Source organism: Muntiacus reevesi, chromosome 2, assembly GCF_963930625.1.
Source record: "Muntiacus reevesi chromosome 2, mMunRee1.1, whole genome shotgun sequence".
Lineage (NCBI taxonomy): Eukaryota > Metazoa > Chordata > Mammalia > Artiodactyla > Cervidae > Muntiacus > Muntiacus reevesi.
The window spans coordinates 260,295,546-260,314,099 of record NC_089250.1 but is presented as its reverse complement, the minus strand read 5'-3'; the positions used below and the strand labels follow the sequence as shown (position 1 = coordinate 260,314,099).

The 18,554-nt window shown below is 47.7% G+C and overlaps 1 protein-coding gene across 2 annotated transcripts in view; it reads right to left on the bottom strand.

The window, feature by feature from the left end:
* The window catches only part of RYR1 (ryanodine receptor 1), a 125,076-nt gene that overhangs the window by 11,664 nt on the left and 94,858 nt on the right, over positions 1–18,554 (bottom strand). For both annotated transcript variants that reach the window (XM_065926037.1, XM_065926038.1), the window contains 3 exons: positions 5,184–5,525; positions 1,195–2,001; positions 405–475 (listed from right to left, as the gene is read on the bottom strand). In XM_065926037.1, coding sequence (XP_065782109.1) covers positions 405–475; positions 1,195–2,001; positions 5,184–5,525 — 1,220 coding nt within the window. The remainder of the gene's footprint in view (positions 1–404; positions 476–1,194; positions 2,002–5,183; positions 5,526–18,554) is intronic.

The window sequence follows — 18,554 nt, the reverse complement described above, 5'->3', positions numbered from 1 at the left end:
CAGTGGCAGCCCAGAGTGGTCAGGGCTGGGATGGGGGAAGCTCAGAGGCTCATGGGAACCCAGAGAAGGAGACACCCCTTCATCTTAGCAGGCGAGTCAAGGTAGGCTTGAAGGAAAAGGAGATGGGTGAGCCATCATGGGGAGGAGGAGGAAGGCTGAGAACAAGCATAGGGGAGGGTGCTGCAGGCAGAGGGAACGTCTGGTAGAAAGGCTTATGGGGAAGAGAGGAGCATTTCTTCCTCTACCGCCTTTCACAGAGGCCCTCCTCTGGGTCTGGGCCTGGGCTGAGTGATGCTAAGGTCACAGGGTAACCAGGACAGCCTCAGGCCCTGACCTCGGAAGGCTCCTAGTCCATGAGGGAGGCAATGATGGGGTCTGGGCCCCTTGCACCCGAGACCACTCACTCAGCTTTCTCGGGCTCGGGTTCCGGCTCTGGCTCCGGCTCTGGAGGCAGCTCTTCTTCCTCTCCGTCCACCTGGCGGCAGGGCAAGTATCAGGGCGAAGCCTGAACCCTCAGGGCCTCTCAGACCTGCCTATTCCTCTCCATGTCCCTTCTGCACTTTTCTGCTAGGTAATCTGAGTTGTACTCTCCTTCCACCCCCACCAGAAAAGGGATTATAACTCTCATTTTACAGAGGGGAAACAGGCTCAGAAAGATGGAGCAGCCGTGACCAAAGCACTGTGCAGTCAGGCAGACCCCCAGTGGAGTGCTTCTCCGGGCGTGGCCTCTCATCACCTTGACAACCGCACCCCTACGGCACTCTCTGCACTGAGGGCCCGATAATGTTTTAGGGGCTTCCATCAAGTGGGCTACTTAATTCCCCACAATCGCCTGTATCTCTGAGGGTCTTTCCCAGTGTCTCTGACCCCATCTTGGATCGTTTTAGATCTTGATCTCCATTCTCCTCTAATTCGGTCTCTGGATCGCTGGCTCTATTTGTTTCCAGATATCTTTTTCTCCGCGGCTCCCAGAAACACTGCGAGTATTACCGAGAACCTTTCTCCAGGTCTCCATCTCTGTGTCCATCTTTGTGTGTGTCTCTCTGTGCATCTCTCAGGCCCTCTCATTGTTATTTTTTTCCTTCTCTCTGTGCACTGCCACCCACCCTCTATTAAGAGTCTCTCTTCCCCTTTCTCACCCTCCTTCCTACCTCAGTCATTCCAAAGCCCTCAAGCCCCCGCCCACACTCTCACCCCCAGCTTCCTCTTGAGGATGGGCGAGCCCTCGGGCGTGGGCGGCTCCGCCGGCGTCGTGTCACCCATGTCCCCGAGGCCGGCCCCTTCGGGTCGGAAGGGCCCCCCATCGGCCACGGCCACCGTCCCGTCGGCGACTCCCGGGTCCTCCTGGTCCGCCGCCTCCTCGTCGCCCGCACCCTCGGCGGCATCACCCGCGCCCTCGCCCGCGCCCTCGCCGTCCGCGTCGCCCCCGGACCCGGCCGGCTGCTCGCCGTGCACCTCGTCGCTCGTGGGGTCGGGCATGCCCGCCAGGAGCTCGGTCACCGTCACCTTCTTGGCGCCCTCCACCAGGCCGCCGCCGAAGAGCGAGCCCCAGAGCAGGCGCAGCGCGCCCGCCGCGGCCCCGGCGCCCGCCGCGCCCGCGCGCGCCAGCGCCGCCCAGAGGAGTGCGGCCACTGCGGTCGCCGCCTCGCGCGCCGTGAGCCGCCGCAGCCGCCGCACGCGCCGCCGCAGGCTGCGGTAGCTGAGGCCCCGCATGGCCCGGTTCGCGGCCGCCACCAGCCGCGCCGTGGCGCCTGCCGCCGCCGTGGCCGCCGCGCCCTCGGGCCCCACGGCGCCCTCCTCCGCGCTCTCGGCGCCCGCCTCCGCCGCGCCCGCGCCCTCGTCCTCGTCCTCCTCCGGCTCGCCCTCGGGCTCCGAGATCTGCGCGGCGATCTGCATCTCGAAGATGGTGTCCTCGCAGAAGCTCACGAAGAGCTCCATCTTCTCCGACTCGCCGCCCTCGTTCACCACGTCGAAGATGAATTGACGCTTCGACTCCTTCACCTGCAGCGCGGGACGGAGGGGACATGATGGGGGCGCCGTCGGCAGGCACTTGGGACCACAGCGAAGGCGGCCGGGCGCTCGCCGCTGTTCTAAGCATCATCGTGGTTGCTATTTTCGAGGAGCGCATGTAGGTGCGCTTGTATGAATTTCAACAGGACCAGGGCCAGTATCCTGGCATTTTGCGTATCGTAGTCACATTTAATCTTTACAAACCGTCGCAGAAGTATGGGCTGTTATCCCCATTTTACAGATGAGGAAGTGGAGGCCCAGAAAGTCACGTGCTCAGGGTGACGCAGCCGAAAGGTGATAGGCGTAGAATTTGAATTCCCAACAAGCTGGCTCCAGAATCGATGATTTTGGCTTCTTTGAGAAAAGGGGCATGGTGGTTGAGGGCAAAGGTTCTGCAGCCAGCCTGTCTGGGTTCCAATCCCGATTCTACCACTGTTAGACGGAACTCTCTGGGCCTCAGTTTCCCCTTATGAGTTAATAGATGCTGAATGCTTAGAACAGGGCCTGGCGCCTAGGAAATGCCCCACAGTGCCTGCTATCTCGGTACTGCTGTTTGAGCGCTGGAGGGCCGCGCAGGCAGACATGGACTCCTGGGATCACTAGAAGGTGGGAATGGGAAGGAGTGAGCAGGAGGAAGTGAGTGTTTAGAGGAATAACGCTAACAGAGTGTGCCCGGGGAGTGCATTTGAGGGGCAGAGGTGGGGGCTGGAGCTCCCACAGCAGGTACCAGAGTGTGAAGGGCCAGTGGTGAGCCACGGTTTCCTGCAGATGAAGGGACGTGTGACCATTCTGGGTGCGAGGATGATGCGATGGCTTTTAAGGCAGATTGGAGAGCAGGATGAATGTACAGTGATGCCTCAAGGAATACAGATGAGTGAGCAAAATCTTGGGGGTTCCGGTGGAGTATGTGATGGGGACCGATGTGCAGAAGCCTTGTGAGGGGGCGCAAGGAGCTCAGGGAGGTATCGGTGTTGGGGGGGCCAAGGTGGCATGGGAGGGTGTGGGGGAGCAGGTGGCCATGCCGGGCTCAGTGTGCTCCGCGGACATGGGCATATGGGGGAGGCATGCGTGGACCTGGGCAAAACCGGGGATGGAGGCTGTAAATGTGAGCTCTTGCTGCTGTTTAGTCACTAAATCATGTCCAACTCTTTGCGACTCCATGGACTGTAGCCCACCAGGCTCCTCTGTCCATGAGATTTCCCAGGCAAAAATACTGGTGTGGGTTGCCATTTCCTTCTCCAGAGGATCTTCCTGAGCCAGGGCTTGAACCCATGTCTCCTGCATTGGCAGTGGATTCTTTACCGCTGAGCCACCTGGGAAGTCCTGTAAATGTGGGAGGGGCCTACGGTTCATACAGGCTGTGTGTATGCACCAGGATGCTTATGCAGGGGGGCCCAGGAATAAATGTAAGAGGGCCTGGAACATGAGGGCAGGGTTCAGAGTGGGGTACAAGCCTGGGAGTACAGGAGCCAGGTCTGACCAAGGAGGAGAGTCGAGGGGCCCAGGACTGAGGAGGTGATGGGAGTGCAAGCCTCACGGACTGTGTGATGTGGGAAGGGTGTGCAAGAGCAAGTAGGAGGAGTGTGTGGGTGCCTGGGGGGCTTCTGAGAAACCAAAGGGAAGTGGGGAGAGTTCCCTGGTGGCCTTGGGGTTAGGATTCTGTGCTTTCACTGTGGAGGCCTGGGTTCCATCCCTGATTGGGGAACCATCTTGCATGCTGCATAGCATGGCCAAAATACGAAAAAAATAAGAAAAAGGAAGTGTGAGTGCAAGGGGCACACAGCCTTCATATGCATGGTGATTGTGAGCAGGAGGGCCACTTGGACAACAGGGGCTGAACCTGCCTGAGAGGCACGTGGGCATGTGAGAGAATGGGGGATGGGAACCACGTGCTGGCTAAGAGTGTGAGGTGGACTGGGGGCACTCCAGGGCCGTGTGAGTGTACTCTTGGAACAAGTGAGTATGTAAAGGGCAAACACCGTGGGCTGGGCATATTAGGGGCACATCAGGTCAACGGGTCGGCTTGACCACGCCTTGTGAACATGTTGTAGAGGGCGGTCCAAGTGCTTATGGGTGAGCATGGGTGTGCCAGGGCATGCGGGTGAATGAGTGAGGGGCAGGCAACCATATGGCATGCCAGGGCTTCAGGAAGGCACACTGGCATCCTCTGAGTGCGCAAGACAGGTGCACCCACAGGTGGGCCCAGAAGTGTGCACCCACAAGTGAGATGGGAATTGTGTGTTAGGAACTCAGAGGGCATTTGGGGGCACACGTGGTGACTGGTGTGGAGAAGGAAATGGCAGCCCACTCCAGTGTTCTTGCCTGGAGAATCCCATGGACAGAGGTGCCTGGTGGGCTATAGTGCATAGGGTTGCAGAGTCAGACACGACTGAAGAGACTTGGCATGCACGCACGTGGTGACTGGTGAGGGATGGGCCAGCATTAGGGCATCCCGGAGCCCTCAGAGTGAGTGTGCAAAAGAGTGGGCACGGGCAGGCCAGTGTCGAGAGAGAGCATACCAGGAGCTGCTGGTAAGGTGAGCGAGGTGGGTGTAACCACGTGGGTTCAAGTACACAGTGTGGGTACAGTTGCATCCGGACTGTTAAGAGCTCCCAGGGTGTGTGTGCAAGAGGCAGGCGTGGTGTGAGCAGCCACACTGAGGGCATGCCAATGCTGCTTGTGTTGCATCAAGGTATGTATGCTCTGTGTTCAGTTGTTTCAGTCGTGTCCAATGCTTTGTGACCCCATGAACTGTAGCCGCCCACAGACTCCTCTATCCATGCAGATTCTTCAGGCAAGAATACTGGAGTGGATTGCCATGCCCTCCTCTAAGGGATCTTCCCAACCCAGGCATCGAACCCTCGTCTCCTGCATTGCAGGCAGATTATTTACCATTGAGCCACCCGGGAAGCCCCATATCAGGGTATGTTCATGCACAGGCCGAGTCTTCACAAGGTGGGCATGGGAGAGCTAGAGGTCTGCAGAGGCACAGCAGTACCCATACAACGTGTGCAAAAGGGTGGGCATGGGCTTGCATGAATGGAGCAGGGACCCAGTGGAGTCTGCAAAGGAGATTTGCAAAGCATGCACTGCCCCATGTGGGGTCCAAGCATGCGAGGGGCATGTCCCGGAAGCCCCGGGAAGCGAGCAGGCACGTGCATGGGTCCGCTGACCTGGGGCATCTCCCACTGGGCGCGGTTGGTCTCCGAGATCTCGAAGTAGATACGCTCGATGCGGCGGGAGGCCCCCATGATCTCGATGCGGCCCAGGTAGGGCCGGAAGTACTCGAGGATGCTCTCCGCGAGTTCGAGGAAGTTGCGCAGGCGCGGGTCGTGTGGCACGTGCTCGGACAGGTTGGTCAGCAGCACCGCCACGTTGAAGCCGATGTCGCGGGCTGGCTCCTGGAAGCGGTTGGCGAACTCCTCGCAGTCGATCATCTCGTTCTCATCCGCTTCGGAACACGAAAGCAGGAACTGGATTTCCGGACCGGTGAACTGCTTCTGACTGTCCATGGCCTGGCAGGGGGCAGGGGGCAGGGGTGGGGAAAGGAGGGGAGGTCAGAAGTGTGGCCTGGGGAGCCCCAATGCTCTTCCTGAAACCACAATGAACTTTTCATAAAGACAGAAAAGTCCAAGATCATATAATCACCACCCACGGCTGACACCCAGAGGTTGACATGGGTGAGACTGTACCAGTTATTAAAATACTGAATGCTAGGACTCCCCTGGTGGTCCACTGGTTAAGAATCGCCTTCCAATGCAAGGGGACTGTGGTTCCATCCCTGGTGGGAGAACTAAGATCCTATATGCCATGGGGAAACTAAGTCTGTGCACCACAGTGAAGACCCGACACAGTCGATAAATAAATACATATTTTAAAAATTACTGACTGCTGCATTTCCACAAAGCTGAGCCACACATCCACTGTCAGAGTGAGTCCATTTTTCATTGGTGGTAAGATGTGAATTGATGAAACTCAGCACTTGTGTGTACGCTTAGTTGCTCAGTCGTGTCCAACTCTTTGTGACCCTATGGACTGTCGCCCACCAGGCTCCTCCACCCATGGGATTCTCCAGACAAGAATACTGGAGTGGATTGTCATGCCCTCCTACAGGGCATCTTCTCGACCCAGGGACTGACCCTGCATCTCATGTCTCCTGCATTGGCAGGAGGGTTCTTTACCACTGAGCCACCTGGGAAGCCCCGCAGCACTCAGGTAGCAGCTGGTAAAGGGATGCTGTCCCAAGCTTCTTGCCAGCCATCCTGCTCTCCACCCACCGTCCGGCCCTCTCCCCTTAGAGAGGCACCTGTGGTCTGTACCAGAGACTCTCTTGACCCTCTGGCTGCAGTTGGGAGCCACCCAGTTGGGGTCAGGGAACAGGAGGAGAATGGAGTTGTGGCATTTCTCTCCTTGGTTCCCTCCCTGTGCTGGTTGTATCTCTCCCTCAAAGATCAGTCCTGCTATCCTGCCCACACAGCTCCCTCTATCACCCAGTTAGATTCTTACTCTTTCCTCCAGGCCAGCCCCCTCAAGGCTAGGGCCCTGACTGATAGCAGTACATGCCACCACCTCTACCCCTTCCCCAAGGCCCTATGGTCCCCCATCCTTCCATTTTCAGCAACTACATAATTGCCACCTAATACAACGGAGGCCTCCAAATCTCAACCGGGAATAAAGTCATATACTCATCACCCCAGAATTAACAAATGCTCACGATGAACATATTTTCAACTACTATATTTTTAAGAACTGAAACATACCAGCAGTGATTGGAGTCCTCTCTGTACCCATCTCTTACTCCATTTCCCCACCCTCCCCCAAGGTAACCACTATCCTGGGGTTGAGGTATCCTTCCCAAGAACTATGTGTCAGGGCATTCCTGGTGGTGCAGTGGTTAAGAATCTGCCTGCCAATGCAGGGGACGCCGGTTCAATCCCTGGTCCGGGAAGATTCCACATGCCTTGGAGCAACTAAGCTTGTGCACCACAGCTACTGAAGCCCGAAAGCCTTGAGGCTGTCTCTGCAACAAGAGAAGCCACTGCATTGAAAAGCCTGCAAACCACAATGAAGAGGAGCCCCCGCTCACCCCAACTAGAGACAGCCTTGGGAAAAGCAATGAAGACCCAGTGCAACCAAAAAGAAAATTAATTAGTTAATTAATTTTTAAGAAAGAACTGTGTGTCACATGGATGGACCTAGAGGGTATTATGCTTAGTGAAACAGATCAGACAAAGACAAATAGTGATGCGTTCACTTCTATGTGGAGTCTAAAAAAGAAAACAAATTAACGTAGCAGAAAACAGAACAAACAGAAACAGACTCACAGACATAGAAAACAAACTAGAACAAACCATTGAGGAGAGGGCAAGGGGGAGAGACAAAATAGGGGAAGGGGATGAAGAGGTACAAAATACATATAAAATAAATAAGCTACAAGTACATATTGTACAGCAAGGAGAAAATAACCAATATTTTATAATAACTTTAAATGGAGTATAATCTATAAAAACATTGAATCGCTATGCTGTATACCTGAAACTAATGTAATATTTTGTAAGTCAACTCCACTTTAATAAAAAAAGATGTGTCAGTACTTCTACTATCTATATTCTGTCCTTTTCTCACAAAAATATTTGATATCCTGTACCTTATTTTGATATAAAGAATTGCTATTATAATCATGTAACTTTTTCACTCAACTGTGTGCTTTCAAGACCTATCCATGTTGATGTATAGGTCAAATGAATGAATTTTCACTGCTGTGTAGTATTCTGGTTTTATAAATACAGCATTCTATCTGGAAGAGAAGGAGACTCCAGGAAAGAAAACTGACAACCTTTATAGGAGAAGGTTTGATGACAGACATTTAGATTATTTCCAGTTTTTTACTTTACAGACACTTTCATTGAATATTCTCCTACTGCTCTCTGCTGCACTTTTTGCAAAAGCTTCTCTGGGGCAATCTTTTAAATGTTTTGACAGCACCCACAGTAAGAATGCATTTTATAATGTGACCAAAAAAAAAAAAAAAAAGATTTCAGGACACAACTCTGACTTTCGCTATGTAACACACTCTGCAATGTTCTATTTTATTTTTAAAAATGCTGGTCATGACTTAACTAAATTAATTTCATGACCAACAGATGGGTTGCCACATGCAGTTTGCGAAACGTTGCTCTGGGTATGAACAGAAGCGAAATTTTCTGGCTCTAAAAAGTGCTTTGTAGCCAAGAACTTTGCAAAAATGCTTTCTAAATGAGTAACATGCTTTGCAAATCATGAAGGGCTCTAAAAACCACAGAGCGTGGAGACATAATCACACAGGAACTCTTCACCTTCTACGGTCGCTCCATTAACCTGACTCCTTTTCTTATGATATAGTGTGACACTTCCCCTCTTAAAATCTGACTCCCCCACCCGGCTCAGCATGGGGCCTGGGACTCCATCCCCTCCAATCAGTCCTGGACTATGCATGCTCTTGTGATTTGCTGCTCTCTCTTTGTCATTGTCCATGTGCCTGTCCCCATCTTTCAAAATACCTTCCTCTCTGACTGTTGTCAGTTTACTCTGCTGGAGTCTCCTTCTCTTTCAGACCTCTAAAGGTTAAAGGGGTCCCAGGTCTGAAATCTTCACTCTTTTCTTGAGATATACACGCTCCATGGAGATAGCCTTGAGGCTCAAGCCTCGGAAAGTCATCCCATGCCAATGATTGTAAAGTCTACATCTCAGCCCTGACTGCTTCCCAGAATCCATACACTTGACAGATGAAGCCTTATCTGACATCTCTGTGTGGAAAAGGCCAGAACTGAACTCTTGATTTCAAAACCTCTCCTCCCACAGTCTTACCCATCTCAGGAATAGCATCACCACCCACCCAGGTGCTTAAGTTAAAATCTTTGAGTCATCCTTGATTCCTCCCTTTTATCTCACTACCCACACCTAATCCATCAGCAAATCTGTCAGCTCTACTTTCAAAAGATCTAGGACACACACACTTCTTCCCCCTCCGCGCTTCTATCCCCCACTAGAGGGTCACAGTAACTCCTCCCTGGTTTCTCTCCTCCTCTTCTGTCCCCAGAGTCTCTCCCCCGACCCCACACACACACAGCTGGAGGGACCCTGTAAACATCTGAGTCAGATCACATCCCTCCCTTGCTCAGAATCCTCCCTTAGCTCCATTTCATTCAGGTTAAAAGTCAGAGTCCTCCCCACAGCCAACCAGGCTCAGAACATCCTCCCCCATCACCTCTCAGACTTTATTTTTTCTTCTCTCCCTCTCAACAGCCACGCTGGCCTCCTCTGCATCCCTCTTGTTCCCATTTTTCAGCCTTTACACTTGCTGTTCCCTTTGCTGGGGAGGCCACAAGCTCTCCTACCTTCACAGGGTAGCTTTCAGCTCTCGGCTTCAATGTCCCCCTCTTGGAAGGCCCAACCCGACCACCCAATTTACAGAGCTGACTACATCACGCTTTGTTGCACACCACCTTGCTCATTTACTTCAGACCACAGGTTAGAACCTGAAATTATCTTGTTTACTTATTTTCATCTGTCCCTCCCCACTGGGCTATCAGCTCTGAGGGTGGGGGTCTCTGTTTTGTTCACTGCTACACACAGTAGGCGCTCAGCGCATATTTGTCAAATGAATTAAGCATTTTGAAAACTGAGAAGACTTTTTAACTCTGTTACAATTTTGGAAAATCAAGAAGTCCTCTTTTAAAAAAAAAAAAAAAGCTGACCTTATCTTTTAAATCATAAAAATAATTGAAAAGCATGTTATAAAATATAAAGATTTGTAAAGCTTGGGAAATCATATGATGCTTTGGGTTTGGGAAACCATGTGAAGCTGGGTAACAGTCAAACATTTAGAAATGAGAATATCGCCATTTTGCAATTTCTAATGAACTAATGTGTCTGGGCATCAAGCACTGATGGTTGCTGACATCACAAAAGGAGTGATGAGGGGTCAGGCTGTGCTTCTTAATGGATGTATGAAGCACCACAAAGGAAGGTGCTGGCAAAAAAAAATAAATAAAAACAAATACTCCAAACCTGAGTCTGATCAAGCTTCGTGACCTAAGTCCCAGTTTGCAGGAAATGCAGGGGACAGAGGAACAGATTAAATGCCACCATAAGGTTGCATCAGCCAGATCCAAAGGCAGGAAACTCTACAATTAATAGAGAACTATCTATGGAGAGCCATGAGCTACATGTGGCTACTGAGCCATAGAATCGTGGCTGGTGCAAAGTGTGATGTGGCAACAGTATAAAATACTTATGAGTTTTGATGACAGTGTAAACAAAAGAATTTAAAATATCTAATAATTTTTATATTGATTACATGTCAAAATACTATTTTGGTGGAGTAGGTTAAATAAAATATATTGTTTAAAATAACTTCATGTGTGTCTTTTCACTTTTTTAAAAAGTGCAGGTACTAGAAATTCCTTAACTGTATGTGTTGCTCCCATTGTATCTCTTGCTAAAAAATATTTATTTACTTATTTGGCTGTGCTGGGTCTTAGTTGCAGCATGCAGGATCTACTTCCCTGACCAGAGATTGAACCTGGGCCCCCAGCATGGGAAGCACAGAGTCTTAGCCACGGGGGCACTAGGGAAGTTCCTGAATTTCTATCAGGCAGTGCTGCTCTACTGAATCAGCAGCCTGGGTCTCTAGCAGATAAACTACCAGTAAGGAAAAAGTGAAGGAGGGATAGCAGTTGATAGAAGGAGGTTTAATGAAATAGCAACAAGGCTTCCCTGTGGTAGTGGCTCAGTGGAAAAGAATCCACCTGCAATGCAGGAGACACAGGTTCAATCCCTGGTCCAGGAAGATCCCAAATGCCACGGAGCAATGAAGCCTGTACACCCCAGCTACCGAGCCTGTGCTCTAGAGCCCGGAGACCACAGCTACTGAAGCCCATGGGCTCTAGAGCCTGTGCTCCGCAACAAGAGAAGCCCGCGCACCACAACTAGAGAGTAGTCCACACTCGCTGCTACTAATAAAAGCCTGTATGGCAACGAAGACCCCGCATGGCCAAAAAGTAAAGAAAGAAATAAAGCTGTTTGTTTTTTTTTAAAGAGAAGAATTAGCAATCAATAGCACTAGGTGACCTTGTTTGGTTCAAACAAGGTTTGGTTCAAACCTGCTTCAAAGAAATTACAAAAAGTTATATGTGATATTTTGAAGATCTGGAAATTAAAACATAGACCAGACATTTGATGATTTAATGAGCGATGGATCTTTTTCATTTGTCTTCATTGCTTTGTTTTCAGTTAGGGATGATAATGACACTGTGGCTTGGTAAATGAAAGGAAACCCTTTTAAGACCATATATTGGACAGTTCCATTGATATGAAGCGTCCAGAATAGGCAAATCTATAGAGATAGAAAGCAGGTTAGCAGTTGGCAGGGGCCTGAGTGGGGGAAATGGGAAGTGACTGCTAAAGGGCATGGTGTTTCTTTTTTGGGGGTGATTAAAATGTTCTAATATTAGATCGTAGCAATGGCTGCACAATTCTGTGAATATACCAAAAAACCCCTCCCATTAAATTATACATATGGGTGAATTTGATAGTATATGAATTATATCTCAATAAAGATGTTTTTAAAAGGAAGTCTTGAATTCAGAGAGATGTACAAAAACATTTGCTAATAAAAAAACAAAGAAAACTACAAAATAGTGCTAAGAATAAATTAGTAGCCTGAGATATGTTTTCACCCACCAGGAAGGGCTTTCCAAACTGTGGTAGATGTTTTGGAATCTGCCAAGTACTTATCATTGGAGATGTGTTTTGCAAACTGTCAAGAACTCTGTCAACCATGAAGAGCTTGGGAAATCCTAAAATAATTCTGTATGTTTTTCAATGCAGATTTACATATGAAAGGAAATGCAGAAATAAATGCCTGGAGATTTGAACACCAAGAGGATAACCGTGGCAGCCTTTGAAGAAGTGTGATGAGAAATGGGTTGGAGGCAGGGATCAAAGGTAACCTCAACCATAGCTATATGTTCTGAATTTTTTTACAGAAGGAATGTACCCCTGTATTACCTATTTTGTTTAAAATTAATAAAAATATTTTAAATTATTTTCTACATAAAAATCATGTCTTGGACTTCCCTGGTGGTCTAGTGGTTGAGAATCTGCCTGCCGACGCAGGAAACATGAGCTCAAACCCTGGTTCAGGAAGATTCCACTTGCCACAGGGCACCTAAGCCCATGTGCCACAACTACTGAGCCTGAGTGCTGCAATTACTGAATCCTGCATACTCTAGGACCCATGAGCCACAACGACTGTGTTGCAGCTACTGAAGCCTGTGTGCCTAGAGCCTGTGCTCTTCAACAAGAGAAGCCACCGCAATGAGAAGCCCTTGGATGGAAACTAGAGAGTAGCCCCCGCTCACTGCAACTAGAGAAAGCACAGCAATGAAGACTCAGTGCAGCCAAAAAACTAAATAAATAGGTTTTATGCATGCCCAAACTCCTCCCCCCCAAAAAACAAATAAACAAACAAGCCATCATAAGCAAAGGCAAAAGACAAATGATGAACTAGGAAAAAGAAGTACACCTAGCAAAGTTATAAGCAGTTCCATATATAAAGAGCTCCTAGAAATCAAGAAGAAAACTGCCAACATCCCAGTAGAAGAGAAAGCCAAGGGCATAGTCAGTTCACTGAACAAATGATACAAAAGAAGTAACGTGTGCATGATAAGTCACTTCAGTCGTGTCTGGCTCTGTGGCCCTATGGGCTATAGCCCACCACCCTCTGTCCATGGGATTCTCCAGACAAGAATACTGGAGTAGGTTGCCATGCGTTCCTCCAGGGGATCGTCCTGAGCCAGGGATTGAACTTGCGTCTCTTACATCTCCTGCATTGGCAGACAGGTTCGTTACCACTAGTGCTACGTGGAAAGCCTGAAGTAATGTGTAAAGATGTTTCACTGCACTCCTAACAGGATAAATGTGAGTTAAAACTGCACGGCACTATCCTTTTTCACCTATCAGATTGGCAAAAATCCAAATGTTTGACAAATGCGGTCTGGTGGTGAGGCTGTGGGGAAACAGGCAGCCTCATATGTTGCTTATGAGAAGGAAAAACAGAGGGCAAAATCTGTCCAAATGACAAATGAAGTTACCGTTTAACCCAGCAATCCCACTTTTGGAAGTCTATATTCAGATACAACCGCACATACAAAATGATGTATGTACAAATTGTCCTAGTCGGCATTGCTAGTGGCCCATAAGGAGCCTTCCTCAATACACTTACTTCCATCTGCTGGAAACCTGTGGTACAAATTTACAATATCTGTACTATAAATTGGCACCTTTCTACAGTACACGGCTTGTACAACCATACATGGCAGCCCTAATGAGAGCACGCGTTGTAATGGCCAAAGACTGGGCACAAAGCAAGTGTCCATCAACAGGGAATAATCAGAGACTTCCCTGGTAGTCCAGTGGTTAAGACTCTGTGCTTCCAATGCAGGGGGCATGGGTTGGACCACTGGTTAGGGAACTAAGATTCCACATGCCTCAAAGCATGGCCAAAAAAATAAATAGGTAAGTAAAAATACCAATAAGAATAATAAATTATTTTTGAAGAAAAATAGGAAATTATCAAATAAACCATAATATATATGCAAAGTGGAATACTGGACACCTATTAAAAATAATCAGGACACTCCCTGTATCTCTAGAATATATTGCAGGACTTCCTTGATGGTCCAGTGGATAAGAATCTGCCTGCCAATGCAAGGGACGTGGGTTCAATCCCTGGGCCCAGAGGATTCCACATACCACAGAGCAACTAAGCCCGTGGCCACAGCTACTGAGCCCACATGCCCTAGAGCCCATGCTCCACAACAAGAGAAGTCATGGCAAGGAGAAGCCCACGTACCACAACTAGAGAGCAGCCCCCATGACTGGCAAAAAGACCGTGCAACAACCAAGACCCAGAATAGCCAAAATAAATACAAATAATAAAATAAATAAAATTATAAAAAATAATGGACGGCTGAATAATATTTCATTGTGTGTATACATACACCACTTTCTTTTTTGGTAGTACTTCTACTTTTGTTTTTTTATTTTTTAATTGAAGGATAATTGCTTTACAGAATTGTGTTGGTTTCTGCCAAACATCAACATGAATCAGCCATAGGTATACATATGTCCCCTCACACACCACCTTCTTTATCCATTCACCCACTGACAGATACTTAGCCTGTTTCCACACCTTGGCTATTGTGAATAATACTGCAATGAACATGAGAGTGCAAATATCTCTTTGAGATAATAGTTTCGTTTCCTTTGGACAGATATCCAGACGTGGGATTGGAAGGTCATATGGTAATTCTAGTTTTAATTTCTTGAGGAATCCTCTCTTCTGTTTTCCATAGTGCACCAGTTTACATTCCCACCACCAATGGTCAAAGGTTCCCTCTTCTCTACATCCTTGCCACACTTGTTATCTCTCTCTCTCTCTCTTTTTATAACAGCCATCCTAACAGGTGTGAGATGATATCTTATTGTGGTTTTTTTGATTTGCATTTTCCCAATGATAAGTGATATTGAGCACGTTTTCATGTACCTGTTGGTCACTTGTATGCCTTCTTTAAAAAATGTCTATTCAGGTCCTTTGTTCACTTTTAAATAGATTTATTGATTTTATTGCTTTGGAGTTATCATGAAAATTTTGTGTGCACTGGATATCAACCCCTTGTGACATATGTGGTTGGCAAATATTCCTCCCATTCTGTAAGTTGCCTTTTTATTTTGTTGATGGTTTCCTTTGCTGAGTAGAGTCATTTTAAAATGATAAATGATGCAGGGGACTTCCCTGGCAGTCCAGTGGTTAGACTCCATGCTTCCACTGCAGGGAGCACAGGTTCAATCCCTGGTTGGGGAACTAACATCCCACATGACACACAGCGTGGCATATATATGATACAACTTTAGCGCCTGCATAATGTTTTCTGGTTCTCTTGCAGCCCTCCCCCCTCAGACTCTCGCTGAAAATCTGCTGGTCACGAGAGTAGGGCTGGAACTCCTCAGAGCATATCTGGCACTCAGGAGGTGCTCATTGACTTTTTATTGAGCTAGTACATGGATGACCCTGGAGGCAGTGTACTTTGGAGTCAGACTGCCTAAAATCTAGTCCCAGACCTGTTAATTAGTTGTGTGACCTTAAACAGAGCACTTCCACCTCTCTGTGCCTCAGTTTCCACTTCTGTAAAATGGGAATAAAAAATAGTCCTTACTACCTCATGGTTGCTGTAAATTACCATTAATTTACACACAGGACCTGGCACAGAGTGAGAACATGATACATATTAGCTCTTCTTCCTAAAGCTTAGGGATAGCAATGTAGTTATGACTTCATCTTCCTTTGTGGGGAGAGCAGGTTTGATCCCTGTTCGAGGAGCTAAGATCCCACATGTCTTGGGACCAAAAACCCAAGGCATAGAAAAAAAGAAGCAATATTGCAACAAATTCAATAAAGACTTTTAAAATGGTACACATTTTAAAAATCCTAAAAAAAAAAAAAATCTGTGAGGGATTGCCAGGGAAGGTAGGGATCCCAGGGGTGAGTGGCACAGACACCCAGGGAAGCAGGCATTGCTAGGGGTGGGGGAGGAAATGGCCAACTGTGGCAAATGCTGTCAAGATGACAAGTCAGAGGAGAGATGTAGGGTGGCGAGATCCCTGATGATCTTAGTTGGTGTAGTTTCAGGAGAGTGACAGGGACAGAAGCCAGCAAACCCCAAATGAGGGAAGGAGTGGGAGGTGAGAAAGGAGTGAGCAAGTGTAGACAGCTCTTGGGAGGCGTGGCTGAGAAGTGGGGAGACAGCAAGGCAGGCAGGACAACTGGGAGGCATGGGGCGCTTTCTACTTAACTGGGGTGACCCTGGGCTTATTTAGATGCTGACGGACAGCAGCAGTTGCAACCGCTAGAATAAAATAAGAAGCCATAGGTCTATACCAATATAAATGAATGAACAAATGCATAAACAAACAAGTAAATGGAGGAGAAAGGAAAAACTCTTCCTCACAGTAAAACGGTACCTAATCTGTGCAGAAAAGGGAAACTCCTTACACTATTGATGGGAATGTTTGGTGTGGACCGTATGGAGGTTCCCTAAAAAAACTAAAAATAGAATCACTATATAATCCAGCAATCCCATTCCTGGGCATATACCCAGACGAAACACTAATTTAAAAAGATACCTGAACTCCGGTTTCTCTTCAGATCGTATAAATCTTTCGCCTTTTAAAAAGATACCTGCACCCCAATGTTCATAGCAGCACTGTCTACAATAGCCAAGACATGGAAGCAACCTAAATGTCCATCAGCCAATGAATGGGTCATCCCAGTGGCACGGGGATTTCCCTGGTGGTCCAGTGGTTAAGAACCTGCCCGCCATTGCAGGAGACATGAATTCAATCCCTGATCTGGGGAGATTCCACGTGCCTCGGAGCAACTGAGCTTGTGCATCACAACTGCTGAGCCCGCATGCTCTGGAATCCATGCTCCACAACAAGAGAAGGCACCACAACAGAATGTGTTGTCCCACACAGGGCAACAAAGAGTAGCCCCTGCTCGCAAACAGAGAAAGCCCATATGCAGCAGTGAAGACCCAGCACAGCCATAAATAAAGACATAAGAAGAAGATGCGGCACATGTATACAATGGAATACTACTCAGCCATACAAATTAATGAAATAATGACTTTGCAGCTACAGGGATGGACCTAGAGATTATCATGCTATGCAAAGTAAGTCATAAACAGAAAGACAAACACCACAAGATATCACTTCTATGTGGAATCTAAAATATGACACAAACAAACATATCTACAAAACAGAAACAGACTCACAGACATAGAGAATAGGCTCGTGGTTGCCAAGAGGGGGTGCGGGGGAGGGAAGGATTGGGAGCTTGAGATTAGCAGATACAAACTGTTACATATAGAATGGATAAACAACAAGGTCCTACTGTATAGCATAGGGAGCTATATTCAACATCCTGTGATACTCCATAATTAAAAAGAATATATATATATATATATATATATATGTAAAACTGAATCACTTTGCAGTACAGTGGAAATTAACAGAACATTGTAAATCAACTATATTGCAATAAAAATTTTCTGAAAGGTATCTAATTCCCAGATGGCACTAGTGGTTAAGAATCTGCCTGCCAATGCAAGAGACACAAGAGATGTGGGTTTGATCCCTGGGTCAGGAAGATCCCCTGGAGTAGGAAATGGCAACCCACTCCAGTATTCTTGCCTGTAAAATTCCATGGACAGAGGAGCCTGGCAGGCTACAGCCCCTGGGGTCGCAAATAGTCAGACATGATTGAGCACACACACACAGTAAAGGTAAAAGAAAACCACCATTTATCAACTGCCAGAGTAATAACCATTTGACATAAGCATTTCTGATGGATGCCAACCTGAGTACAGGATAGTTACATAGTCTCAAAGCACATCCTCACAAGATACCAAGGGGAACAATAGCATCATTACAGTGGAAACCCTGGTAAACACCTTCGCCAAGTGAGCCGAGCTAACACAAACTGAAATGTGAAGAACTAATAGCACATACCTCCTGATATGATTCACCAAGAAGGAACAGTGCTTCTCTGATATTCCTGTCAAAGTCTATAACCTCAGTTGAATCACAAGGAAAACTCAGACAAGCCCACACTAAGGGCCATCCTATAAAACAAATGGCCTCTATTTTTCAAAAATGTCAAGCTCATAAGAGACAAAGACAAATCAAGGAAGGGTTCTGGATTGAAGAGGGCTAAAGAGACAGGCATCACCAATGCAATGAACATGAACTTGGGCCAATTCTAGGAGATGGTGAGGGACAGGGAGGCCTGGCATGCTGCAGTCCACGGGGTCGCAAAGAGTCAGACATGACTGACTGAACAACAAAGAGAAAGGATGCCTAAATTCAATCCCTGATCCTAGACTGGATCCTTGACAAGGGAAAAAAATTCCTTCAAGAGTGAAAATTGAATAAAATCTGTAGATAGCAGCATTGTGTCAAAGTTAATTTCCTGATTTGCATAAATGTTTTGTGGTTATGTAAGGGAATGAACTCAATCTCATTACCTGAAGTATTTAGAGGTAAAGGAGAATCCTGACAGAGCAAATGAGGTAAAAAGTTAAATTGGCAATCTGGGTGAAACGGTATGCAGAAATTTTATGTAATGTTCTTGGCAACCTCTCCATAAGCCTGAAGTTATTTGAAACAAAAAAGGTAAAATAGTGACGGAAAAGATCTGGCAGTAATAACAGAAATAATAACAGGTAATATCTCCTGTATTCTGTGTTCCAGGCACTATCCACTGTTCACCCACTGTCCACTCTCACAGCAGTCCTTTGAAACAGTTAATGTTATTATCTTAGCCCCATTTCACAGATGAGGAGCCTGAGGCTCAGGGCAGATGAGTGACTTACTTGGGGTAGAAAGGATGGCAAAGCCAGGTGAGTGGACTCCTGGATAAAGCTGGTTCCTGCATCTCCCTC